The 27,520-nt window shown below is 45.9% G+C and overlaps 1 protein-coding gene across 1 annotated transcript in view; it reads left to right on the top strand.

Moving 5' to 3' along the window:
* Positions 1 to 8,153: 8,153 nt before the first annotated feature.
* LOC146831406 (beta-1,4-galactosyltransferase 6-like) overlaps positions 8,154 to 27,520 on the top strand; it is a 211,954-nt gene continuing 192,587 nt past the window's right edge. Inside the window, exon 1 of the mRNA XM_085605707.1 lies at positions 8,154 to 8,490. Within this exon, the coding sequence (XP_085461833.1) occupies positions 8,364 to 8,490 (127 nt within the window). The 5' untranslated portion in view covers positions 8,154 to 8,363. The remainder of the gene's footprint in view (positions 8,491 to 27,520) is intronic.

The raw sequence follows: 27,520 nt of genomic DNA on the forward strand, positions 1-27,520 counted from the left end.
CGAACACCACGCTCGACGGGGAATGTGTCCGTGACCTCCCCCTGTGCCCCCCATCTGATTCTAGCAAAGTTGTCCTCATGCAAGCGGACGAGAATAGTCAATAACTCTGGGGTCATCCCCAGTTCATCAAGGACTCTCCAGAGTTTACAACGGGAAACCAAGTCAAAGGCCGATTTTAGGTCTACAAAAACTGCATAAAGCGACCCTTCGGTAAAAGACCTGGTCTACGGAACTGGTACAAGGACGAAAGCCGGCTTGATATGGGGATAAAATAGTATTTTCCTCAATCCAAGACTGCACTTTATTTTGAACCAATCGACCCATCAGTTTTTGCGCTGAGTCTATAAGACTAATGGGTCTATAGTTGCTTGGGAGGGATTTATCGCCTTTCTTGAAAACCGGGATTATTTCTGCTCCCTTCCATGACATTGGGATTGGAGCACCCCTGGCCACAGCATTAGCTAAAAGTACAAAATATTGACACCAAGATGGCCTGTCGCTCAAAAAAACATCAGCCGGAATACCATCCATACCTGGGGCTCTGCCCCCTGTCACACAATCCAATGCCAAGCTAACATCATTGATGGTAAAAATCTGAGTTTGATAAAAAATTTCCCGTGGTAATGGACACTCCTCCTCACCTGGGCTGCGAGCATATTGGGGTTTAAAAAAATCTAGCCATTGGGTCTGGGCAACGTTATTATGGGGGGGTTCCGCATATCCTCCTCTATCCCATTTTATAATATTACAAAACTGCTTGGAGTCCTTAGCTGCACAAGCATGTTTCAAATCCCGCCACTTCTCCTCATCCCATTGTTTTTTCGCCACTTGTTGAGCAGATCTATATTGATCTCTTGCCTCTCTTACTTTAATGGGGTTCCTTGTCCTTAGTGCTAAACTTAGTTTTTGACGAGCAGACTTACAGTGTGAGTTGTACCACTTAGCCTTTGTTGGCTCAGCGCCTCTTTTTCCTGGATTCCCAACCCTCAAGAAAAAAGTTTTGAGTCTAGAGAAGAGGGAAGAATGTGTCTCTATCATAATGGTCGGGAAGCCTGAATCACTGCTTTGGATCTTGAGCCGGGCCAGTTCACCCACAACCTCCGCTTTGAGCGCATCCATTTTTCCTGGATCCTCAATAAATGTATTCCACTTAACCCGGCGCAGGTTGTTGGAAGTAACTATATCTAGCGTGGCTAGCCCTTCTCTTATGGATTCAGCTCTGACCCCCTTTTGAACTTGAAATTTCGAACAAAGGGGATTATGATCACTTTCCAACCGGGTTTCAATGCCATATCCTTAGATCCACCAGGAGATAATCAATACGACTTCTATTCCTTACATTATCAAACGTATTGGCTCCCTGGATATCTGAGGGAGTTCTCCCGTTTGCTGCTCTAAGACCTCTTTCTAGACATAACGCTTTTAGTGGGATAGCTGTAGAGGACCATCTTTTTATTGCGGGAATTTCCAATTTAGGTACTCCCCATCTAAGGTCCTGCTCCTCTGAAAAGTCCTGGTCCTCTAGGCCTAGTGGTTTGTAGGTGGTATTAAAATCCCCTCCTACTATAATAAAAATCTGCTCTGAAAGGGCTCCTAGCCTAGTATCAAGGGCTACAATTACCTCTGAGCTGTGCCCCCCTATAATCCCCCTAGCATATACATTATGAATGGCCACCCTGTAGCCATTGGGCCATTCTAATTCAATCATCAGGATATCCTTTACCCTGAACCCAGCCTGTGCAACCTTACATCGCAAGCTCTGTCGAACCCAAATCACCAGTCCCCCTGCAGGCCGGCCCTTTAGTTTTTTTGTGGCTGGAACATAAAAATTGAGATATCCCAAGCGAAATATAGAAGTAGTCGACCAGGTCTCCTGAAAGATATTAATATCATGTTGGTCTATGAAACTACACCACTCTGGGGACTCAATCTTATTGCCCAAGCCCGCAATGTTCCACGAGAGCAGGGTTAGATCTTCCATTTTTTGTGAAGGGGTACTCAAATTGGAGGGGCTCTCCTTTCCTCCCTTTATGTCACACTCCTCCATTAAAATCTGATTAGATATAATAAACTTGGGAGATTGGGAATTTAACATGGTGCTAATCATTGTGCTACATCCCTCATTCATTCTATGTTTATGATTTATCCCTAGGGGGAACTTAGCATCATGGGTTAACCCCAAATTAACAGATTGGCTTACTTGGGGGCGGGGAGATATAATAAGATCATGACAAGTGGCATTGTTGCCCTGGGCACAGTTGGTAGCAACACCATTGCTCAGGAGATTATTACCTTTGAATTTTATTTGATCTTCCTGAAGGCAATCACAGTCATCCATATCGGTAAGAGCCCCAAACCTGTTCCTTGTACTTATTCCATCCCACAAAGGTACAATTCTCCTCCCAATTGGAGTATATGTGTCCAGATGTTTCACCCGAAACCTGTGAGAGTTTTTTGTGTGTCCAGATTCTCCATAAAAGAAGTCCAATGTCAAGGGTTTTATCATCGACTCCCTATATTGTGGGGGAAATAGATTACCCAACACGTTTGTCAACACATGGGGGCTAGAAAAATGTATAGCTATGCAGTCACCCTTAAAACATTTCTTTTGATTGCCAAGCCATGTCACCCTTCTAGCCATTATAATTTCACTTGCCAATTGTTGCCTACCCTCTATGGATATCCTCATGTTATTGGTTAACCAATGCGTTGCTTTATTGATAAGAGTAGATGTTGTTTCCACCTGACCTGGGCTCAAAGATGGAGCATTGGCCAAAACAAGTACCAAGGGGAAAGCCTCTGAGATAAACTGAAATGGTTCTCCCTCTATTGGTGACTTGTGATTAACCACCGAAACATTCCCATCTGTCACAGGATTAGCAAGTGAGACCTCTTTCTCTGTTATTATCCTGTCACTAATAGTTGGTTCAAGATCTATTACCATAGTGATTGGACCCTCATTGTCAGGAGGAACGCCTGGATTAGAGTGACTTGGAAGTGTTTTCTTTTTCTCCGCCTGTCTCTTTTTAATAATTGGTTGCCTATCAGACTCCTGTGAGCCAGACATAGATCGTATGAGGGAGGGGATAGTTTGAGATACTATCCCAATATTTCGCTCTAGAGCGGACACCTTATCTTCTATGGAGGTCAATCTAGTCATGATAGGGGCCAAGGCAGTATCTAGTTTCTCTTTAAAAATTACCGAAAGTGAAGTAGATAGATCCTCTAGAGAAGGATGGATATTTAAGTGTGGTTGGTTAGATAATTTGGGTATAGTTTTTGAAACCCGACCTCTCTTCTGTTGTATAGCTTTACTGGGGCGACCCAGCTCACCAGCCCTAGTACGTCGTCTCAACATAGGCGAAGGAGATAAACTAGACAATACATCTCTATTGCTATCAGGAGACTGTTCAACGTGGGATTGATCACAATTTTCCTGGGGCAAACTAGATGAATTAACCTGACTAATGAGGACCAGGGGAATACCTGGCGATATAGTTGATACCAGGGGGATATTGCCTTCTGCCCTATCTCCACCTATGGGGTCAACAGTGCAACTTGTGCAACGGTCCAACGAAAGCCTTCATTCAGTTCTTTCAATTTCATCATTTAACAAAGTCGAGACCTTCACCAGATACGAATCCATGTCGCCACTCCCCCACCATTATGTTTTGCAGAGTCGAGACGCTTTTTCCCCATAGTTTACTGGTTTGCAGTACTTTACTTGGGACAGTACCGCTCTTTGTGGCAGATGTTAGACAGTTGGCCCAGCCCAGCCTCGTCCTGCCCCGGACGGCCCGCCCTTTGCCCGGGCTTCGCCCGGCTTGTCCCGCGTGCATCCTCGCAGGACGAGCGTGCACATACAGCTTTAAACGCCTCCTGGCGCGGATTGACGGGTCAGCAACAGCGTCGCCAGTGAGGGGCTGCTGGGAAATGTAGTGTCCCGGCCGGAGGAGCAGGGGAGGGTGGAGGATTAGTGGCTCAGCGGAGCAGAGCCCGGCCGCACTTAGAAACCCCCACAGCAGCACACCACGTGGGATGTATATATGAGGACCACACGCAACAGATTCCTCCTCAAAACAACCTCAACAGCCTGATAGACAGGGGGCAGTCAGGGGAGAGCTTTTCTCAGCGCACTATGCTTAGGCAGACTTATGCAGACTTGGTGGCGGTAACCAGCAGAAAAAGAGCTTCAGATGACGTCAAGTGCGCAACAACTTTCCCCCTTACTTTTGGTTAGTATGACAATGATGCTCGATGTTCGATGTTTAGATCTTTTGAAGGCTTTGGAGGCTTTGGTGCTTAGAGTTATCATTAGCATCTATCATTGTGCTAGTGTTCGTGCTATTGGTTTATATATTATTTTTACGGTCCTTGATTTACTGTTAAGGCACTAGGGCACAAACACGTTAGGTGCAGTAAGGCGCAGCAATGTGCGTGGAGGAGGGTGAACACACTTCTCACTTCACCCCCAGTGAAAAAACTCACCGGTTTATCTTTTAGAGCTCTTTTAGAGTCCCTTTTTGATGTTGGGGGATCCGGGCTGTTGGGGCAAGGCGCAGTGCTAAATAGTGAAACCCTCAAGACAAATCCTGATCTTAGCCCCTCTTGTGCACCTCTCTTCCAGATTCGCCGGTTATACTCCTCCCAGCTCCACTGTGTTGCTGACTCGTGTACTTTTGCTTGGAGATCAGTGCTCAGCGCTCGGAGCACTTCCAGGTGCTTTAATCATCCTTTGCTCCAGCCTCCACCTCCAGCTCCACTCAGTCGCTCACAAACCTCCGCAAAAGAGCCGCTAAAGCTGTTGAAGATCCAAGCCATCAATGTGTTTGGGAACCACAGTGGCCATTCACCTCCAGTGCGGCTTTGCATCTTCGTGGGCGGGGCATCGGTGAGTCAGGCGCCGACGTCACGTTACACGTTCTTTTATTCCATGTAATTGACACCACGTCCCGTCATTGCGGACCTCTTCTATTTTAGTTGAAGCGGAGTTCACTTTATTAACTTTCGAGTTGCACCGAGTTCTCATTGACTTGGATTCTGATCTATGTCAGGAGCACTTATTTAAGTTCGGTATCACAATTAAACAGACATGCTTTCTTTCTTACGAGGCACATTATTGTGCCAGACACCCGTTATTTTTCTACAGTCACCCTTGTGGCTGCTGAGCCACTCGTATTATGAACATCATTTCACGTGGTCAGGAACTTGAACGCATGATTGTGACATTAAGGCACCATTGTTTACCGGTAACTAGGTGTTACTGGAGCAGTACATCGTTGTACTTTGTTTTTTTGAATGAGTTTATACACACGATGGTATCAAGCGCTTGGATTACAAAGAGTGATACTCCTGATTTTGGAATCGGGGTTTGTGCTAAAGCAATGTGAAGATGTATGCTAAGTACAATGTGAAGTCAACATTAGTGCTGCATAACCACAAGATGATTTAAATGAAATTTGTAACAGAATTATTTACAAAATTGGCCAAAACTGTGATTGAAAGAAGTATTATTAAAAAAAGCTACAGCGGAGGGCCGGGAGGGTGCGATTTTCTTCGTGGGAGAACGTCCTCTTTACACTGTTAATCACATTCACACTATCCTGTGCATTTGAGCAAACACAGGAATCATGGCAGTCCCCTGGCAGTGGCAATCAGGCTACAGCCAGTCCGGCCCTGGTGGCAATTCAAAAAGCCATGGTAGGTGAAGAGTATAACATGGCTTTAATCATACCCGAGTCTTTTGTGTGTCTGCTTATGTTTGTGTGTTTGCCTGCATTTGTATGCCTGTTTTTGTAAGAGAAAAGTGAGAGAGAGAATAAAGACATTCTCAGGTGGTATTTTAAAGAAACTGTGTGGCACTTTGTTTGTACATGTCTGAACGGTGACAAAGATTAATAAATAATAAGGGAGGGTTGGTGGGTTGATGGGTGAGTGAGTGGATGGATGAGTGAGCAAGGGTGGATGTATAGATGGATGGATGAATAGATGGATGGATGAGTGAAAGCATGCATGGGTGAAAGAGGGTGGATTATTGGATAAAAGGGTGGATGATGGGTGGATAAGTGAAAGATTGGATGGATGAATGAAAGGTAGGGAGGATGGATGAAAGGGTGGGTGATGGATGAGTGAAAGGAGGGATTGAGTGTAAGGGTGGTTGGAATAAAGGAGTGAAAGGGTTGATGGATGAGCGTAAGGATTGATGGATGAGGGAAAGGGTGGATAAAGAGATGGATGAGTGAAAGGATGAATGGATAGGTTTGGAGATGGATGGGTGGATAGGTTTAGATATGAAGGGTGGATAGACGGAATGGTGAAAAACTGAATGATTGATGAAAGACTGAATAGACGATAGCATGTAAAGGTTAAATGGTGGACATCAGCAGGTAAATGAAAGGATAGATTGATGGAAGAGACAAGAGATATCTTCTGGGGAGGGTCATAATGAGTTGCTTCATTTGCTTGGTGCCATAAGAGCTTTGGTGCGACGTGAGGGTATTTTCAGTCTCTTCCTACTCGCGTGCTCAAAAATATATAGTATTGTGCCAAACAGCAATTAACAGTATGACATTAAGAAGGTGTAACTATTGCAAAAAACAGGAAATGTTAACTTATTATCGCATTTCTTTTTCATTTTGTGTAATGAGTTAAACTGCTTTGTTTATATAAACACATTTCTCATGTGTTTTGGTATGTGCTGCAACTAATATAGAAGTTGTTAAGTTTCCTCATGTCTTACCCTTAGCCCGCCCCCTCATTACACCTCTAGCTCATTTTAATGAGTATCTGCACTTATTTTTTCCCCATTTAAAGCACTGGTTCAGACGACATGCACATCCAATCCTTGGCCTCTCTGTACAACACAGAGATCTTAATCACATATAAGCCAATGGTAATTGTGAGAAAAATGAGATATGCAGATGGAGGATTTCAGAAAGTTGTAGTAAGAAAAAAGGCATCAGTGTCTCACACAGTCAGACTGCAGATGAAAGGTGTGAATGGGAGAATCTGAGAAACTCTGAATGCACTATCCCGTCCACAGGCCTTGGTAAATTTTAGTTCACAGTCTCCGATTTCAACAAATGAAACATTTTCAAAACTAGTGATTTATAACAAAGTATTGGTGTTCATTTATCTGCTAGCAAGAGCTGGCAAAGCCAATAGGTCATTCTTGTTTAAGGTACGTGTTTGGTTGCGGTAAGACATATCTAGCTTCAACAAAGCACCCATTGAGAAGCACCCTAATACTAGTCAGCCAGGAGGCTATGTGAGCAAAAGAAACAAATGATGGACGGAATGCTGAACAATGCAAACATTCACCTCCATTCATAAAGATCTGGGTTTAATCCATTTTCTTTTGCTTACCACGCCACCCCAGTTTGGACCCAGTCATATCCAAATCAGGATATGAGATAATGTAAAGCATACTAGTTTAGTTTATGTATTTTAAGCCACATCCCTTAATTCATAGACCAAGCCACTTGGACAGAATTTCCAATTACGCATTATAGGCAACGCCGACTCCCCACCTTTTTAATCCAATTTAAATCCTGGCTTCAACGCTAATCATTAGATCACAGTATGCTGACTGTATAGCCACACAGGACTCGCAACGTCGAAACTCAACTAAGTACGAAAGCGATAAAGAAAAAAAAAGAAAAAAGGAACGTACACTAGTAATATGAGAAACTTGCGCATTTTACGCCGTTATTCAGAAGGTCAAACTAGCGGGAAAAGATGTCAGAAGCGGTCAACTGTAGATTTGGGAAACCTCTCCAAATGCGTAATATTGGACGCTGTGAACAGATCCTCCGGAAACACATGAGCGACAGAATGCTGCCCCGCTTTCCATGCTCGCACAAGGCTCCGCGGCCGCTGCGTGAACTTCCCCACTTATGAGGAGCCAACCGGTAGCAGAGGACAGGCAGTGCACCCTCTGCACCTTACCGGGACACCACCTCGCCTTTTTTTGCTGTCACAATATGCGTGTCTGCCCTGACGTCACACGCCGACGTGCCTGACCGAACTGCCCCCGGACCCCGCCTTGTCCTCGCCCTCCTCAGCGCAGAGGAAGCGTTTCAGGAAGTGAAAAGCTTTTCCGGGCTCCGCAGCCTTCTCCGCCCACCTGGTCAGTTCTCCTCTCTTAGCCAATCGGTGCCGGGTGGCAGCGGCAGGCGTGGTACGGTTGTCAGGCGCTGCTGCTGCCGCGGGGGGCTGCGGATGGCAGGCACCGAGTGATGGGGAGCGGGCGCCAGCCAGCAGTACGGAGACCTTCTCCCTAACTCGAGAGCGCTCGCAGCCCGCAGCCTTGGTCGCCCCTCTGGTCTTTGTTTCCACGCTGCCGCTCTCAAGACTGTCCCGCCATGGCCGTGAGGATGCTGCTACTGCGGCGGCTGCTGCGGGTGTCCAATCGCTCCATCTTCGCCTTCATCTTCTTCTTTTCGCTCTCCTCCTCCTGCCTGTATTTCATCTACGTGGCCCCCGGCATAGGTAAGACCGACTGCTCCTGCTCAGCCCACCTCGCCAAAGGATCCTGCCGTGGACGCGCCTTCTTTTGGCGTACCCATAGCTTATGTGTTGCCTGATGTCCAGCACAGACGTCAATTTGTGTTCACTATCCACATGCATAACCTTTTATGTATCCAGCGTTTCTTACCTCGTGACTCCAAATCTTGGCCGATCCTAGCGTTTGCTTATCACACCCACCCTCTTAGAATTTTAGCCTGTACGCTCACCCTCTTGCCTTTTTTGATCAGTAATGTGTCGGGTTGAACCCTCAATGCAGTGGTTTTGGTGGGGTCTGTGTATGCTGGGTAACTGTCACCTTTTTGAATAATCGTACCGTCGATTCTGCCTTTGATATCTGGTTTACTAAGAGAGCCCTAATACATTAAATAGCAGCATCTATGGCAACACGCTGTAGCAGTGCGGCTTGGCAACATTCATTTCCTGGTGCATTTCCACCAAAGCATGGTTTGTGTATGGTTGGGTCGTCTCCTTGTGCTATGACGAAAACTCTTAATTACACATGACAGAAAGCGCGTCGAGTGTCGGCGAGCACCTCGCTAGGAGCAGAACCGGTTTGCATGCTTGGTTTCAGGAATGTTAGATGACAACCGAGTTGGTTCACAGCACCCTTATTTCAAGCATAAAGCGCCTTTTGGCATTCTTCCAGTACCATCAAGAGGGTCAGTGTGTGGCATTGCACGGCTATCAATGATTTCAATGTCTATGCCCGCGCCCAGTCAAATAGAGGGCATCTCGGTTGCAGTATGCCCTACATAAAAAGCGTTTCTTTTTGTTTTAGTGGACCTCGATGGTGTGCAAGAGGACAACTTGGGTCCCAATGTGAGGATTTCTTTAGTGACGTCTAAGGAGTATTTTATAGGGCTAAATGTAATTTAAGTGTGGAAATCGTGTGAAGAAAGCAGGAGTCTAGTTAAGTGCATAATATCCTATGCAAATACTTTGTTTAGCTGCCTGATACTTAAACAAGTTTTTTTTTTATTGGCATGCAGGCTTCTGGTCTGACAGGTCAGTTTGTGGGCTGTTTTTTGTCTGTTTGTAGCCTTGTGTTATGGTCTTTCTGGTGGTGTGATTTTTCTGTTGATGTCCATGATATTCCCACAAACCTTGCCTGGAGCATCCATAAGGGCATGCACTCGCCAATACCTTGCAAAATACCTACACAGCATGTCTTTACAAGGTCAAAACCACAGTCAAATGGAAATATAGCCAATTTTTTTTAGCAATGTGATTCATCAATGGACCACTTTTATTTTGTTGTCCGGGCCTAATTTTTCCCCAGTCCGACCCTGTAATGCATGCCAACACTCTTTTGTAGGTAAATTATGTTGGAAACTTATTGATTCGCTTGGGCTAACTTAAAGGTAATCTAGGGACCAGTGGTGAGTTCACCAAACAGCTTACACTCATCATGAGAAAGCTAGAGCTGTCCTATTTGTGGCTTCAGCACAGTACACTATATCTTTTTTTACAGAAGCTCATTAACGTAAGCTTGATGCAACTTTTTTGTATGTTTCCATGATTAACTTCTTCTTTACCTATGTCACTCTACCTTATATTGCTTGTCGTGCTTCTAGGAGTGTTTAATCCAGATTTATTCATATCTAGTTAAAAGGATGTAGGTAGCCCGTTGATGATTCAACACAAGACTCCGTGATCTTCTCCGGCTGCCTCATGATAGAATAAGCTTCAAATGATGATGCAGGTTCATTCACCAAAAGCAACTTACACATCTAGGCATTCCACCTTCTTCAACCGAGCGAAGGCACTGGAGGCAGAAAGACCTTGCATAGAGGTATCAAAATTGAGAACCACATTTGCCCAAATTATTTCTTAAGTGCCTTTATTAGCACTTGAAATTCCTTATCCATTGGTGTAAGAGCAAAACCTACCCTTGAAAATTTTAAAAGACAGTTAAAAACCCATGAATTATGTGACATTTCCTGAATCAAATGTAGTTTCATTGTATTCTGTGGAAAGCGCTCTAATAACCTGTAGTGCTGCAGGACTGCTGTAAAAAATCTATTAAAATGACGAAGGATCCTGCAATTATGGGGCTTTGAAATTAGGATAAAGGAGCAACAATAGCAAAGGTCATCCAGGAATGTTGTAATTCCCGCTTGTTTATGTCCCTGATAATAGCACGTTCTCATCATGACCATGGGGATGAACTTACAGTTGTCTCTGGGATCTGCTAATTTTTCCCATCACCTGACACCATGGAAATTGCCTAAAGCCATTTTATTGAAGATGCGATGTTTGTTTTTCATGATACTACTGTGAGCATGCCTTGTTTATTTCAAGTAGAGGCACGTTCTGCTCCATTGGGTATTACCAACATATTAGTGACTTCTCTGCAGTCTGGGATCCTTTTGCAATTGAAAGGTTGGTGCAGCTATCTGCATCATTTGGCACGGCTTGGGCTAGCCATAAAAAACATCCTTATCCTCATTTTAGGTGTCCTTCTTTTTGACATTCTCGCACCAATTGTTTGTCTTTCAGTGTAGATATGACCGAGCAAACGATATGTGCACAGGCTTCATAGGCCTGTTGCTTCGAAATACCCAATTTTTTTTTACTACATAAAAATTTACAATTTCCGTGTCCTGGTAAAATGATTTGGATTATGAGGATTTAAATGACCTTTCAAGACCGAAATCACCCGACTTTTGTTAAAACTTTTTGCCCAGAGATGGTACCATAGGGCTCTTGGAAGCTCCTTGCCTGTGTTGTCTGCCCATAAAAGTTAGCACTACCCACCGCATTCTTTTTAGGTCTCGGCTAGCAAAGGCTGCGCTTGCGCAGTCTCGCTTGCGAGATTTAACGTTTTTCAGAAGAGGGGCTTGAACCCGCCCCCTCTTCTCCATTGGCAGGCCTCTTAAATGCTGGTCAGCCATTGAAGAAGAGCTTTGTCTCTCCAAACGAGCCTCGTCTTTTTCGGATTCGGGGGCGTGTTTTTTACTTTCTTTCACTCCTCTGGAATGTAAACATTCCAGCCAATGGCAAGAGGAGAGAAAGAAAAACACGCCCCCGAATCTGAAAATGCCGCTGCGTTTCTCCGAGGCATTTCTGCTTGACCTCGGAGAAAGGCGGCGGTGTTCATGGCTCTCGCCAGGTAAGGCGCTGGGACTGATTTCTTTAGGTTTTAAATTTTTTTCTTCAAACAGTCCTTGAGGCCCCCAAGGTTATCGCGGTATAAATGTCAAAACTTACAACCTCCAAACCTAACATTTGCACGGGTCCACTGCCCCCTACTAAGGTGAGCTTTTAATACGAAACCGGGGTAGGAGAGCGCCATCTTCCTTGAATGTATTAGACCGATGGCACCATTGCTAAGCAACTGCTCCAGATAATAATGCAGTAGACCCCACACCGAAACGGCCAACCAGTGCCATGCCAAAACAGAGGGACTAATTCCTCGTAGATGCAGAAATCTGGGAATAATGAAGTGGGGATTTATTGAAGAAAAAAAACAGGAAAAATGTATTTGCTCATTACCTATCGCACCAGCTGCCTTGGAAATATTCTTCGCATGAGCTGCCGACAAGGAAGTGTATTCGGCAATCCATTGTCTTCCGTCCTCTGAACACAGTTCCCATAAACAACTAGAACGCTAAATGGGCTTTTGGTAAACGAGTAGCGGCCGCCATGCTGCAGGACAAAACAGATTTCCCAATTCCTTCCATTCAAGACAGTGGAGGAGGCTGAGTTAGTCTTAAAAATCGCTCGTCACTAGTCCTGTCAGAAACAGAAGCTGGGGAGACCAGAAGCGTTTTGTCATGCGTCGTACATTTTAAAATCGATTTTAGTTTCCAGTTTCCTCGCATTTTCAAACTAAGGAATTCATTAGTCTTTTCTTTCAAGTTTACAGTTTGATATAGCGCGAACTTGGCCCAAAAACACCACATCGATTTACATGAGCATCTAATTACATTACACATGATCAGCCGACATTGGAAGATGTGATTTGCCCAAAATCACATGGGTTGAACCGACGCCATGACTTGAATCTGAATCACTAGCCCCAAAGTTGGCAGCTGTGGTCATTAGGTCCAGGGGTTTAAGTGGGATGAAAAAACTGGGGCGTCTCTCATAGCGGCGTGGCCAATGTAATTAAGGGCGTGGCTTAAAACACATAAACTAAAAATCTTTGCTTAGCATAGTGTGCCGCCCCATTGGTATTTTGCTGCTTCTGTCATTGCATCCACAGATATAATACTACTCTCGTTTTATGGAGAATGTCCTTGACATTTTCTTACTACCAAGTACATATCTGATGACAGCAGCTAACTGACCTCTGTGTGGTTAACATTACAATATATGCAACGCCAGGTTCTGCTTGCACAGGTGTATGTCTCCGAGACATTGAAAGACACTCTTTTGAATTGTAAGGATGCCACTCCTCTGAAATCAACAGGATAGATTGCATTCCTCCCTCACTCACCAAGTGGACAGGCCTGGGCCAGATGAAGTGTCTTTGAACTAGCTGAACAAGGTCAGAACTGTCAGTGTCTCTCACGACAGACTTGTGCACAATGTTTCAGTTGTTTTCGCGTGGCCTTTATTACCTAGGAGGATCACTAAGTGTATTTTTCTAATACTATATACTTAAGATTGATGTTTAATGTTCTTCCTAGAGAGAGATCGGAGTTTTGTCTAGTGGAAGTTTTGACTCCTAGAAAAGTTGGAACATAGTGTTAATGTGCCTGCAGCAAAGAACATGTACCATGCAGATCACAAAGTTCACATAATGTAAATAGGTCAGTGGGCTACTGCGTGTGTGTGTGTGTGTGTGTGTGTAGGTGGCTCTATTTGTGTGTGGGTTGCTCTGTGAGTGGCTCTGTGGGTGGCTTTGTGTGTGTGGGTGCAAATGCAATAGGTCTCGCATTTGAGAGTGATTAAGCTATTGACATTGTAAATAACAATGCAGTTTCTTTAAATGTGTTAAAAACAAAAACATAAACAAAAATAATGTCATGAGCAATGCCAATAGCTCTAACTTTAACAATGCCGAGACCGTTGTATTGTAAATGCTTGTTTTCTAATGCTGCAGCACTTAACAATTTTGCCTATGATAAATCTCAACAATAGATTGTTGATTGGTTCCTTAAATGTCGTTATTTTTTTTTATATGTGTTCTCTAATGCTGAAATATGAGATATGGCAATTTTTCCTAAATTTCTTTTAATTAGTGCTCCTTTGCAATTGGTCCTCTAGTGTTTTGGCATTGGAAGAGGGCAAAAACATAACTCATTTATTTGCACTGTGTTTCGTGTGCCCTCTCTGCATTGCAGTTTCTACTTCAGCAAGCAGTGCTTAGCTGTTTTAAGAGAATTATTCGTTGCTGCTGTCCAGTGTCTGTTTAACAGCAAGTCATTGGTAGCAGTGGAAAGCTTTCCCACATTGTGGTATTAGAACCCATTTTTATTGTTGTTGATACCAGGTTGGTTCATTGTGTGTCAAGGCTCTAGTGATATGGTATTCATTACTGTATGATTTTGTATATATTAGACCCCCACACCTCCAGGCATGGTCCTGAATATTGACATATGAAGAAGTTGTAGGAGGTGGCAGCACACCTGCATAGGATTCCTGTTAGGCAAGCTCACTAACACCCAGTCTTCTCATTCTCTCTGGCATGCAGAACTTACAGCAGAATTGATTATGTCTTAATTAGTTGGGCCATTAGTGATGTATGTTCTGACATATGTTTGAACAGACCCTTGGGGGGAATCATTTAACGTTCCCACTCCTCTAACCTTAGATGGAGACCATGTCTGGAAATCAGTTAAAGGCCTACCTGATCTAGAGCACTCAAGTGGGAAGCCCTGAAGATGTGGCAAGGGATGCCTGTTTAAGCAAAGTATATGGGGTGTGAAAGCAATTGGATTGTGACATCTCTTGGACTGAGAGGGAGATAGTGAGGTTGGTGGGGTAGGTGGTGGTGAGTCCCGAATGAGGTGCTAATATTCTAATACAAGCAGAAGTTGGGGACTCCTATGACTCACTTTACAGGCATTCATTGACATCGCCTGACAAATTCCATAAGGAGGGGTATACATCTGGAAGGATGGTAGCTCTTTTGTTACAGAGGGAGAAAACTTGTGATAGTATTGTGTGGCTCATTGATGAACCAGGTTTACTGGTGTGTACTCTGAAAGTGATTCATGGGGTTTTCCAATGTAATTTAGAATCCTTCCATACACAGCTGCATACCATGTTTCTGGATTTGATGCAAGACTTTTTATATAGGGCTTCCGTACTGGAATTCCAGTAGAAGTTTACAGTTGTATTGAAAACACACTCCCACATGTAGAGAGAAGGGAAAGGCTCTAGGTAGAGAGAGGGGAAAGGTTCTAGGCACTTATGGTCTTCTGATTGAGTTAAATTTAGGTGCCTTAGATATATAATTTAAAAAAAGATGTCTGTTTTGAATTTTTGTGATGTGGCATTGATACTAGGTTTCACAAGAGAAGCGCCGATTTGTAATGGTTGTGAAGCCCAAAGTAGAACCAGCAGATTTTAATTTTTACTGACCATTATCTGTGGTCAACATAGTTTTTTTTATTTGTTTTTTATTTTTTATTGGTTATATCTTCAATAAACAATACAGCCAACATAACCAGCCAGTTTTTGTTGTAGCATAGTCATATACGTGGTGTTGTCAGGTGCCCTACAGAGGTGTACCTATTACAATATTGGTCTTGTCAATTCCATATTGGGCAAAGCATATTGTTAGAATAAGTCCGTAAGTTACAGGGGCTACACATATTGGCATAGTTTCATGTAGACACAAACCCTCAGGCAATTATCATAGCAGTCATAGTTTTCCACGTCAACCCATACAATTGGCCGTAGACTGTATTCTAGCTCATAGCGTAGGGAAATCAGAGTGTCACACCCGTTTACGGAAATACTCCCCCAGCTCCCCCTCCACCCACCCCAGAGGCTACCCATCCAAGGTGTCCCCCCCCCCCCCTCTACCACCATGTCCTGACGCTCCTGAGCCCATCGCACAAACGGCTCCCAGATATCGCGAGGCCGGGATGCTGACGGTATCAACTCCCAGAACGTGGTCAGCTGGGTATGTCCATATGTTACGTCAGCCAGCCAGCCCTTTATCGTAGGCACCCTCCGTCTGCCCCAATACAGCGCAACTTGCCTTTTAGCGAATAATAGAAGCAGCGCATGCAACTTGCGCAATTTTGGTGGAGTATCCCTAACATATCCCAATATACCAAGTATAGGGGATGGGATATCTGCTCTATCCGTGGACAAGACCATGCTATGTGTAAAAAAGAGGCAGGGGAGCACCTACATCTCCAGCACTCATCCGTTTCCCGAAGTCCCATCCTTTTCAGACTGATAGGGGTTCTGTAGAACCTGTGTAAGTATTTAAAGTGTATTAACCGTAGGCTATAGTTGGGAGAGAGCTCAGTGAGCTGCCCAAAGCAGAAGTTCCATTGTTCCTCGGACAGTGGGGATTGGAGGTCCTCAGCTCAATACTGGAGGGATTTAGGTGTGATCACCGGCGCTGTGTTTTGCATTTGCCGGTAGATACGGGTGACTAACTTGCGCGGGGACGGGGAGCCCACCACACTCTCCAAAGCAGTGAATGTCGAAGGGGCCTCCGGGAAGTCCCCGCTGAGCGCACGGCATGCTGCCCGCAACCTGTGATACAAAAATAATTCAGAGAAGGGCACCGCGTGGCCCTCCTCTGCCACCGGGGGGGACATGAACTTGTTGTCGGGGAAGAGGTCTGCGAATGTATGGAGGTGCATTTTTTCCACTAGATGTTTGGCAACTCCATCCGCCACACACGGCAGCATCGGGTTATCGATTAAGGAAAGTGAGGGGGCATAAAGCAATGGGACTCTAGCCCTCTTGCGTAACTCCTCCCATGCCCATTGTAGTGTCCCAGCCGTATCCACATCCCCTCTAGGGCGTTTTGCTGTGGCACATATTGCTACGTTTAGTGGAAGTGGCGCAACAGCATCCCGTTCCACTGCCACGTGTGGCTGAAAGGGAGTTGGGTGGGTCCAAAAATGCAGAAATTTGGCCTGAGTGCAAAGTGCGTATAGCCTCATATCTGGGGCGCCCAGGCCTCCCTGTTTTAAAGGCAGCGTCAGCATGTCCCAAGACACCCTCGCCTCTCCGCCTGCCCATGCTAGTTCGACCAGATGGGATCTCAGGGTGGTAAAAAAATGTGATGTGAGCGGAATCGGTATGTTTGCAAATAGGTAGAGGAATTTAGGTAATATAATCATTTTAGCCACCGCTATCCGCCCTGTGAGGGACAAGGGTAGCTTCGCCCATATCTTCACCTTTTCTCCCAACCACATTGTCGCTCTCCCATAGTTACGGTTCCAGATCGCTTGAAGATCTCGACTGATCCATATCCCCAGATATTTCACCTCTTCTGCCTCCCATCGTAGGGGGTATTCAGAGGATACCCTTGCGGTGTTTTCAGTCAGGGGAAAGATCACCGACTTTGACCAATTGACGGAGATGCCCGCAAGACCCTCAAAGCGGACAAATTCACGTAATACAGGATTTAAGTTTTCATCCGGATTGATAAGATAGAGGGTCACATCGTCCGCGTATAGCGATATAAGGAGATTTCTAGAACTGAATCCTATACCTCTTGCCGTGTGATGTTGTCTGATTCTGGCAGCCAGAGGCTCCATAGCCATGGCAAACAACAGCGGGGAGAGGGGGCAACCCTGCCTCGTGCCCCGCGAAATGGAGAAGGGTTCCGACACCAGCCCATTTACCCTCACCCGGGCTTTGGGCATTGTGTATAGCAAGCACATTTTTTTGATGAGGAGTGGACTAAAGCCCATCCTGCCTAGTATAGTAAATAAATAGGGCCACTCAAGAGTATCGAAGGCCTTGGTGGCATTCAAAAACACCCCGCTGCCCTAACATCTGGGTGTAAATAATGCAAGGCTGAGAAGATCGTGCGAAGATTGTGTGAGGTTGATCTCCCTGGGATAAATCCCGATTGATCGGGGAGCGCTATTATAGGCAACATGGGTTGCACCCGATTCGCAATTAGTTTGGCAAGGATCTTCACATCCACATTTATCAAGAAAAGGGGCCTGTAGGAGTCTAAGTCATCTGCCGGTTTATCTGGTTTTAGCAGTGTGATAATCATAGCCTCACGCATGGACGCAGGCAAGACGCCCGTCTCCAGAGCTTCTTCGTATACTGCTAACAGTCTAGGTGCCAGCTCCTCAGTGTATGCCTTATAAAAGGCCGTGGTTAAGCCATCCGGTCCTGGCGCCTTATCGGGTGGCAAGCTCTTTATGACCTGCGCCACGTCCTCGGCACCGATCGGGAGGTCCGTGTACTCTCTATGTGTGTTATTAAACCATACCAACGCAATCTAATCCAAAAAGGAGTCCAACCCTTCCGGGCACGTTTCCTGGGTAGTTGTGTATAATTTAGAGTAAAAATCAGAAAAGGCCCCAAGGATCTCTCCTTGCCCTCTAACCGGGACGCCAGATTTCGTGCGCAGTTCATATATGTATGTTGCAGATCTCGGTGCCCTCAACATACCCACCAAAGCCCTACCTGGCCTCCCACCCTCGCCAGAACGTCTAGCCTCCGCATATTTACCTAAGAATTATACCTCGCGCTGCGCTTCCTCAGCGTAGTCCAATAACTTAGTTTTCAGCAGACCCGCCCTATCCTGCTCGCCAGTATCAAAAAAAATTTGTTAGAGTTCTTTTATATCTGCCTCCAGTGATGCAAGGGTGCTCCTTATAGCCCTTAACACTCCAGCCTGCCGGACGATACACTGGCCTCTAATCACAACTTTAAATGCTTCCCATAGGGATGTCTCAGTGGCTACCGATCCAGCATTAAGTTCAAAATAATCAGTAATATCCTTCCTAATCTCCTCCTTAAAAGCATCATCTAGTAGAGCATGTTGTGGGAGGCGCCATGCGAATGTCGGGCGTGGACCGCCCGGGATCAACAATTTCAACATGCAAGGAGCGTGGTCAGAGTACGGAGCATATGTTCCACGGCCACAGTCCACAGGCCTATCTCTCGCGACACCAGCCAATAATCTAAACGGGACCAAGCGCTGCGGTGGGCCGAGATGCAGGTACCCTCCCTCAGCTCCTCATGCCTGCCGCGCCAAATGTCAATGAGTTCGCCGTCCGCTATTATTTCCTGTAGTGCAGTGCTCGCCATCGGGTTCAATGCTCGGGCGGCCCCCTTCCTATCCATTGTATCATCAAGGACCGCATTGAAATCTCCCCCCCAGAGAATCGTATTGCAACCAGTAGCCCTAACCTGTGCCCAAATCTTGTGAAAAAAGGTGGGGGAGTCTATGTTAGGACCATAAACAGCCACAATAACCACCGAAAGACCACATACCAGTCCCTGCACCAAGACATATCGCCCCTCTGGGTCACCTTGGACCAACCCCTCCCTCCAATCCAACCCCCGTCTGACCAGTATCGCCACCCCACGTGCATAGTTGGAGTATATAGCCGAATGAGCGTGCCCCCACCTAGCATGACGCAATCGCTGGGATGGTGTGGTATTTAAGTGTGTTTCCTGCAACAGGCAAATATCCACATTGTGGCGTACTAAGTAGGCATGCACCAGCCATGACTTCCTATAGTCATTCAGCCCCCGAACATTCCAGGTCAGACAATTTAACGTTTTATCAGCTTTGTGCATATCCCGCTATACTACAGAAGAGGAAATCAACAGTTCGACACAATCCATTCCATATGCAGAGGACCCCGGACACCCATCGTATGATATTGGTACTGGCATTGAACAAAAAAACAGACCCTTCCCTCCGCCCCCCCACCCACTCCAACCCCCCAACCCGGTTGTAGAATACCCATCACAACTAATAACCCCCAACCATCATGAAACAAGCAAGGGAACATTCCCAAGGGGGTCTAGCTATGCCGGCTACTACCCTGTATTAGGCAGGGTGGCCAGAAAACCTGCAGGGGATGTGAACCGCCCAAGACACATGTACTGAAAAAGAAACTATAAAAGACAGTGTGACTTAGAGTCCGGAGAAGTGCAAGTGCACACCACAAGTGGCCCCATCCCAGCGGACCAATTTGTCAGGTCACACACATCCACAATACAATACCCATGTTAATCGTTGTCACTCAGCTGGCTTCCGGAGGCCTCCGCTCCACCCCGAGGCTCTTTAAGTTTCTTGCCTCCCACATGTTTGGTGAACTTCAAAGCCGATTTAGCGTCGGTGAATATGTGGGCAGTTCCCTCATATGATACTTTCAGTTTAGCGGGGTATAAGAGAGAGTATGGGATCTGCGCCTGTAGGAGAACCCTCTTTGCTGGAAGAAATTCTCGTCTCGCCGCCTGGACAGCTGGAGTGAAATCTGGGTAAAATTAGATATTATTGCCTTTATGCGTAATGCTGCCTTTTTCTCTAGCCATTCGTAGGATGAGGTCACGATCTTGATAGTTCAGAAGCTTCGCAATAATAGGCCTAGGCGGCGCCCCAACAGGAGTTTTCTGCCCCAGGGACCTGTGAGCCCTTTCCACCACAAATACTGCAGACAGGTGTGGATCAAATAGCTCGTGCAACAGGTCAGTTATGTAGGTTTCTATTTTTGATATTGCTGTTGTCTCCGGAATACCGGTAACGCAAAGGTTATTGCGCCTTGACCTTGCTTCCAAGTCCTCATTTTTAGCTCTGATGATGCCGAGCAGCTTGTCCATATGTAGCAACTGGTCCTTTGTTTCAACTTGGAATTCGTGAAACTCCGTCTGACGGTTCTCCGTGTCCAACCGCGTCTCATGGGTTGTCACCTGTGATTTCACAGAGTCTAATTGAGAGGATAGATTATCTAATTTAGTGTCAATGTTACGTAGGCTCGATCGCATCTCCAGCATAAGTGTCCGCAAGTCCTCTCCACGGTCTTCCGCCGCGGGATCCCGCTGCTCCTCCGCCGGAGCGTCCGGCTCCAATTCCGCCTGCCGCGTGGCGCGCTTATGTTCGAAGGTCAGCTTTGGCTGCTTAGAATCCTGCTTGTCCATTTCTGGTGGGACGTAACAAGGTCACGCAGAGAAAAGCAGCAGAGGTACCCCCGAGCCAGCAATAGTAAATGTTGGGTGGCAATTCCGTTCCACACTTCAGGCAGTGCACCCCCTGTCGATGATTGTTATTCGATTGGGGAGGTGTTGGCTGTAGAGCTGATGTTCACCCCGTACAGAGCCGCCGCTTCGGCCAGCCTCCCCCACAGGCAACCGCAGCTCCAACAAGCTGCGAGGTCCACCTCCCTATTACACAGCGGCCCCTCGGGGGGACTTTACAGCAGCGCCCTGCTAAATCACCTATTACGCGGGGGGGGTTGGCAATGCAGCACCTATCCAAGTATGGTAAGAAGCGGGCAAATATCCATCGACGGACACAGTTTAGCAGGTAGGTATTCGATGGCTCCGGCACAGAACCCAGCAACCTCCACGCCAGTAGCCTACACGCGGTCCCAACTCCGGTTCGGCTTCCGCAGAGGGCACAGTCTCCCAATTGCTCCACATGTGCCCCCAATCGTGCAGTAGCAAAGTCCCAAAGAGGCGAACAGCGCCGTGCCCGCGTAGTATCTAGTGCACCCGGAGCCTCCTCCAGCTCGGTCAGCAGTGGCTCCTACTGGCACCGGCAACAAGTGCGGCCACCAATGCCCTCCAGGCTGCCAGGAATCGCCATCGCAGCCCCAGATGCCCCCAGCCGTTGTGTATTTGCCCCTCGGCACCCCTCTGGATGTGCACCCGTCGTCTAGGCACCTGCACTACCCCGCCGACGCTCTTCTCCCAGGCCGTCACAGCTGCGCTCCTAAGATGGCGGCCGTACACCTCCCCATTCACTGACCGTTATGCTCTGCCGATCTTCTCGCCTCCACCACAAGCCAGCTCCAGCACTACAAATCTCCAGCGCCACTTCCACACATGCGGCACTCTCCGGGCCTCCCGATCACTGCTCCGCTTACATTAATGGCGTCCGGCGCCCATCGTCACGATCCTCTGCAGGCCTTTGTATCGACGTCTGTCCCAGCAGGCACTAGGAACAGCTCGCGGCACAGCCGTTCACCCCCGGGGGGCAACTGTTACCAGAGATGATCAATCTTCAGCTACCACAGGCGATGCTTCCCCTCTCAGATACAGGCCGCGCTCAGCAAGACAGCCTCGGCCTCTATTCACCACGCCTCCCGTCTTCGAATCCGCAGTCGCCGCCGGCGCCTCCCGTCGCGGACTCTAGTCACAGTCCCGAGCTGTCTTAGGTAGGACTGGTATGAGGGTCCTCCGCCGATGCTACAGCAGTTATTTCTGATGGTCTGGGCAGTTCGTCACCACCCCGAAGTGCAGGATAATTGAAGGATAGTTATCCGGACGGCGGAGCACACTCAGAGAGCGGCCATTTCGCTGCTCAGCAGGCCACGCCCCCCATCTGTGGTCAACCTAGTTGGCAAGACACTTGCAAATAAAGTATTGGCCCTGAGAGTGCTGCAGATATTGCTGCTATCCTCAATCGGAGTTTGTTACACATAGAGAGAATGTGCCAATCTGTGTAGATCAGGGGATGAATACAGCGTAGCCTGCCTAGATATTTAAAAGGATTTCTATACAGCTGGTGTTTCTTATTGTAAGTGCTGGAAAGATATAACTTTGGACCATATTTTATAGGGTGATTAAAATTGACTTAACATGAGTCCATAGAAGAGTGGGGACAGGTACATTTCTGAGGGTTGGATCCTAGGAAGAGGGATAAGTGGGAGCCCTTGACGCGATTACAGTTTGCCCTGGTAATAGAACCAATTGCTAATATAGGTCGGGCAAATTTCAAATTGGTGTAAAAGTGTAGGTGATGCAACACATGATCCTTTTTTCCCCACAACAAGTTGGTTTATTTGAAAATCCCAGAGAGTGCTCTGGCTCTTTGGTTGCAATGATATAACGATTTTGGAGACCGATCAGGGCTGCACCCATACTGGAATTATGTACAAATTGGAATAAATTCCACCTCTGTCTGTGGATGTGAATGATTTATATTTCTAAGGATTATGTAGACCTAAAATTGGTTGTTATGCACCTAACCTGCACCTCAGTTCAGAGTTGGATTGGATTTCAAATTTAGCCCGGGCACCCCCAAAAAAGGGGCCCACATTCTCGGATCATGCCCGTTCATGAAAAAGCATTTGACTAGTGTCATTGGGCTCATTTTTAGAGAAATGCTTGATTAAATATGTAATTTAAAGCATATAGAACCAGAAAGATTGGTGAAAACTAGGAGCACTACATTTTGGCCGGATGGCTGAGGTAAAATGAACTGACCCAAAGGCCACAACTCTTGATTTGACTGTTTGCCATCTGGCCATTTTTTAATCGGCATTGCTGGTATTTTAATGCCGTGGCCGGTAAGAAAATGAAGCAGATCCCCTACCGCTGATATTTTCTCCTCTGATCACTATATACTTTAAAGTTTAAACAGTAAACATAAAGTGAAAACAGTTTAAAATGTGGTCTAAAGTTACCTTAATGATCCGTGATGGATATCTTAAACTAAACAAGGGAAGAAAAGCCATGTTAGAAGGAATACAGACTTTTTTATTATTGTATAAAGAATCCTTTTTCAATATTATGTTCCAGCCTTTGCAGACTCTTAAAGTAAAGGAAAACAGAAGGTTATTTTTTGTTGTAGTTTTATATAGTGTGAGCTCGGCCCAATGACAGTTATTATATGAGCAACGGTCACATTGCAGAAGATCAAATTCATGTTTAGGTCGAGCCTGGGCAGCGCCTGCGCTGCTCTGCGAGTCATGCTGTATTGGAGTATGTACTTGAAGTCCGCCCACTCTCTACCCATATTTGTCATTGGCTTGTGTCATTGTCCTTTGTAAATGATGGATTCTGATTTGTTAATAGACTTGTTAGTCCCTCCTCAGTACTGCTTTGTCTTCATTTTGTAACCTCCCATGTGAACTGACCCTTTTACTTGGTTGTTACACAGTATGTCTTATTTAGTTTGTAAGCATCATTTGCTTTAATGAGTTTCTCCTATTGCATGTACTACATGCTTTCCTGCAACATATGGCGTGCCATGCACACTTTCACGGGGCGCTTTTATAAAAAACAGCATTTGTTTGGCAACTTGACAAACAAATGCTTTTTGGATAAAATCTTCCATACCGCGCTTTCACTTTAATAGCAGCTGCGGACTTTTCTTTAGAAACAGCTGGTCTAAAGAAAGGGGCGTGGCTTCGATTAACGTGAAAGCGCAGCATGAGGTGTTTGTAAACAACAAGCGTTTGCAATGCAATAGGTCTCAAATTTTAGAAACTTTGACTTATTGGAATTGTAAATGATGATGCCTTTTATTATTGCCGGTTTTTTAAACACATAAATAAAAGGCATTATCATGTACAATGCCAATAGCTCAAAATCTCACAATTGCGAGACCTTTTGCATTGCAAATGCTTGTTATTTTAGGCCTTTGGCAATTGTCATTTGCCCAGAATCACAGGATGTTGAGCTGAGGATGGGACTCAAACCTATTTCCATATTTACACATTCAGCAGCTCTGATCCTAGCATTACATCCTCTCAATTTTCCTCCCTGGGAAAGGTGTTTTACAGCGAGGCCTTTGCAAACATACACCCCCTCTCCACCAAGGCCTGAAAGACAGTGGAGCTGAGGTGCCAACATGTCCTTAGCAAGGCCGATTGACCGACACTCCCCCCCTTCCCCAGCCAACTATAGCCTCGGGGCAATGGTCTGGAAGGGGTTAAGAAAAGCAGCGAGCTCCTGCTGCTCCAGGGGATCAGAGGTGATGATGGCCCAGCCACACATTACCTGTCGCCAGCCTGGCTGTTGCACTCAACACCCCGCTTCACTTTATCAGCACAGCAGGGGAGTGGGGCACTGCTTTGTGGTGCCTGCGCTGGCCCCACGATGGACCAAGCTAAAGTCTGCAGTGGCCAGAACAATACTGGCCTAGTGACGATGCTTCAAGCTACCCCATCAGAGCCTGTCTGCCCATGATGCTGGCCTCACGTTACAGTGGCTTAGCAGGCAAGACAGTAGGGCCCTGTGGGCCAGTTGACAAAAACCAGTCCACAAGTGACCCTTGGGCACTGGCCCATCGCCCAATGCTTGCCTTCCCAATCCGATGCTGCCTCTGTTTTTCTTCTTTGGGCACATACAGTCAAATATATTTTTTATTGCTTTTACACAAACTGAGCAGTTGCATGAATTGCTAGATTGTGGTGAGAGAGCATCTGTTTTCCAGCTGTCTCCCACATGTGATTTTCTCCCCACTCCACATTCCTCTCTCGCTCATGTGCTTCTCCCACCCACAGTTGTGTTGCTTTCTCTTTCTTCATGTGCTTATCCCTGGCTCCATGTTGTTCTCTTTCCCCATGTTCCCTTTATCCTATTGCGTCACCCCTGCCCGCTGTGTTCACAACTTGCTCATTTTTTAATTTTTTTTATCTATTTGCTACTTGTTTTTCAAATGTGTGGATCCATCTCAGATCAGTGAATCAAAAAGTTTACTTTTGTAGGCGTGTGTATACGAGTTGAAAGTATGTGCACAACTCCAAAATGTGATGGCTATGTTTTTTTTGTCATGTTGCATAGCAGCCTCGAGGCTGTACAGCATGGCTAGAAATGTTGACAAAGCCAAAAGGTGTTGCAGTCGAGACAAATTGGCTTTGCCATTGCTCGTTTTTTTTTTATTTGCCAGGAATTGAAGCATTAGGCTGACATTTGGAGCTTTGCTATAGCATTTTGCATATGGCTCTGGTTCATTTGATTGGATCGTGTGTCCTCAAGCTAACACTGTTCATGGTTAGGCAGTGTTTTGTGCTTGCTTTGAAAGCTAAGTAGCCCCTACCTATTGCCCACATGTGGGTATTGTGGGTGCGTTGCCATTTCTCTTACCCACGTGTTCTGCAGTGGCATACCCTGAGCCAGTTGACCTGCTCCGTCTTTTGCTTGCAGCATGGTGGTTCCTCTTATGGCTTCCTTTAATCCCTGAGTTCACACTTAATTTTACTCCCAACTAAGGTTCATTGAGTAATGCCCCCCCACCCTCCCGTGCCTTACCATAGGTGATTTTGGATCCACATTCCGCTTCCACTAAGGACCATTTTTCCCTCAACCTGTCCACACTCACTGTCTTTTCCTGGACACGTTTCTTCAACATGTGCTTCAGTACATAGAAATGTATGCACCTCAGCTCCTTGACTTCCCCCCCCCCCCCCCCCCCCCCCCCACCTTCATTTGATTGTCAAAGTCTTTGCCGACTTTTGGACCATTCATTCCATATACTCAGTGGCTGGAACCTCTGCACCAACGCTGTGTGTGTGATATGAGACTTTCGCACCACACTGCATGATGCGCCCCATTTTATGCTGATCACATCAGTGAGCTGGTGTATTATTATTATCCACCCTACTAGCTTCATTGGCCACACACCAGGTCACTTCCATCACACTGACAAGGCCATACACGGGGAAACATGTCTATGATTTTGGAACAGCATTAATACATTTTGTCTATGTCCTTGTCTGATTCTAATCTTTTGCTTTAAAATGTTTAAGGAGTGTAGTGGTTGTTTCGAATAGAAAAAATATAGATATCCGCATGTGGCTTGGTTCAAATCCATTACTGCGGGGCTCCACGAAGACTGTTTTGTAGTAGACGATAGTGGGGGAATGGCCCTTTTGTAGCAGAAAACTGAGAAGTGAAACTACAGCAGCACAGACTACGCGCTCCTGTGATAGAATGTTGGGTACAATATTCGATGGCAGAATTATTAACCTTCGTTCTCAGGGTGGTTGCTTAACATGCCAACATTTTTAATATGCTAGCATTTTAAAAATCTCACGTTAAAAGGTTTGGGTGTGTGTTGTACTGGAATTACAAGAGCGGCCTTCTGCCCGTAAAGCGAGTTTTCATGGCATGGACTTTCCCTTGCTTCTTGGCATCTCTACTTGTAGATGGTGGCGTTTAATGACGCGACGAACACTTCTAAGTGTGCTCTTGCTGTCTTTACAAGCCCATCATTTTCCTGGCATAGTTGTACAAAGTATGACCTATGCATAGCTGGCACTCAGAAGTATTCTAATGATAATAATGAGGTATGAAGAAAATACCAGAAGAGTTCAGCAACAGATGAATTCGTAATTATTCAACAATATACTGGGAGTGAAAACAAAGTTTTCAGTTTGCGATGTTTCCTGCCCCTGTCAGCACTGATACATACTCAACAAACCCTTGGTAGAAGTAGTTCAGTGAAAGAACTGCAGACAGTGTGCCCTGATGATACAAGTTGTGGCTATTTCGTTGTCATTTACTGTCTGGCGATTACATTGTTTGGTATTGTGAAAACGATTGAGACTTTTTTTCCCTTGCTGGTAACGATGTTGGTAATGGTTGACATTTGAACACAATATGTTCTTAACTACTCCAGCGGGGTTTATTGCCTTATTCGATGCTTGTGCTCCTGCTGCCTCTATTACATGGCGTAGATTTTGGAGACTTCTAGATTCCCCCACACGTCTATCGTTGCTGGCTAGCTGTAGTGCGCACGCGCATGAGAGTTTCTTTGCTACACTGGTTTTCAAACCTTTGTTACAGCAGTACGTCACGAAACCAGACTTGCTGGGTAGTACTGATTCAAAGATGTCATGGCTCGTGCTACAGCTGGCAGGCACTCTGACACCCTTGCTTGCACGCAGACATGTCGTGCTGCTTTGGAACACCTACGTGACCTAATTTGGTTACTAGACTGATGCGGATAAATTGTGTAGCAATGCTGCTTGCTTTGTTAAGCGGCGTGATAACCATTTTCTTCCCCCTTCATAATTTAGGGATCATGGTTTTATTCTCCTTAGTTTTTTGTAACATTTACGTGAGTATTAATTTTTCCATCTGGGCTAGGCACAACATTAGATTTTTGCTTTACAAGTCTACAACATTTACATTTACA

Source organism: Triturus cristatus, chromosome 5_1 (assembly GCF_964204655.1).
Source record: "Triturus cristatus chromosome 5_1, aTriCri1.1, whole genome shotgun sequence".
NCBI lineage: Eukaryota > Metazoa > Chordata > Amphibia > Caudata > Salamandridae > Triturus > Triturus cristatus.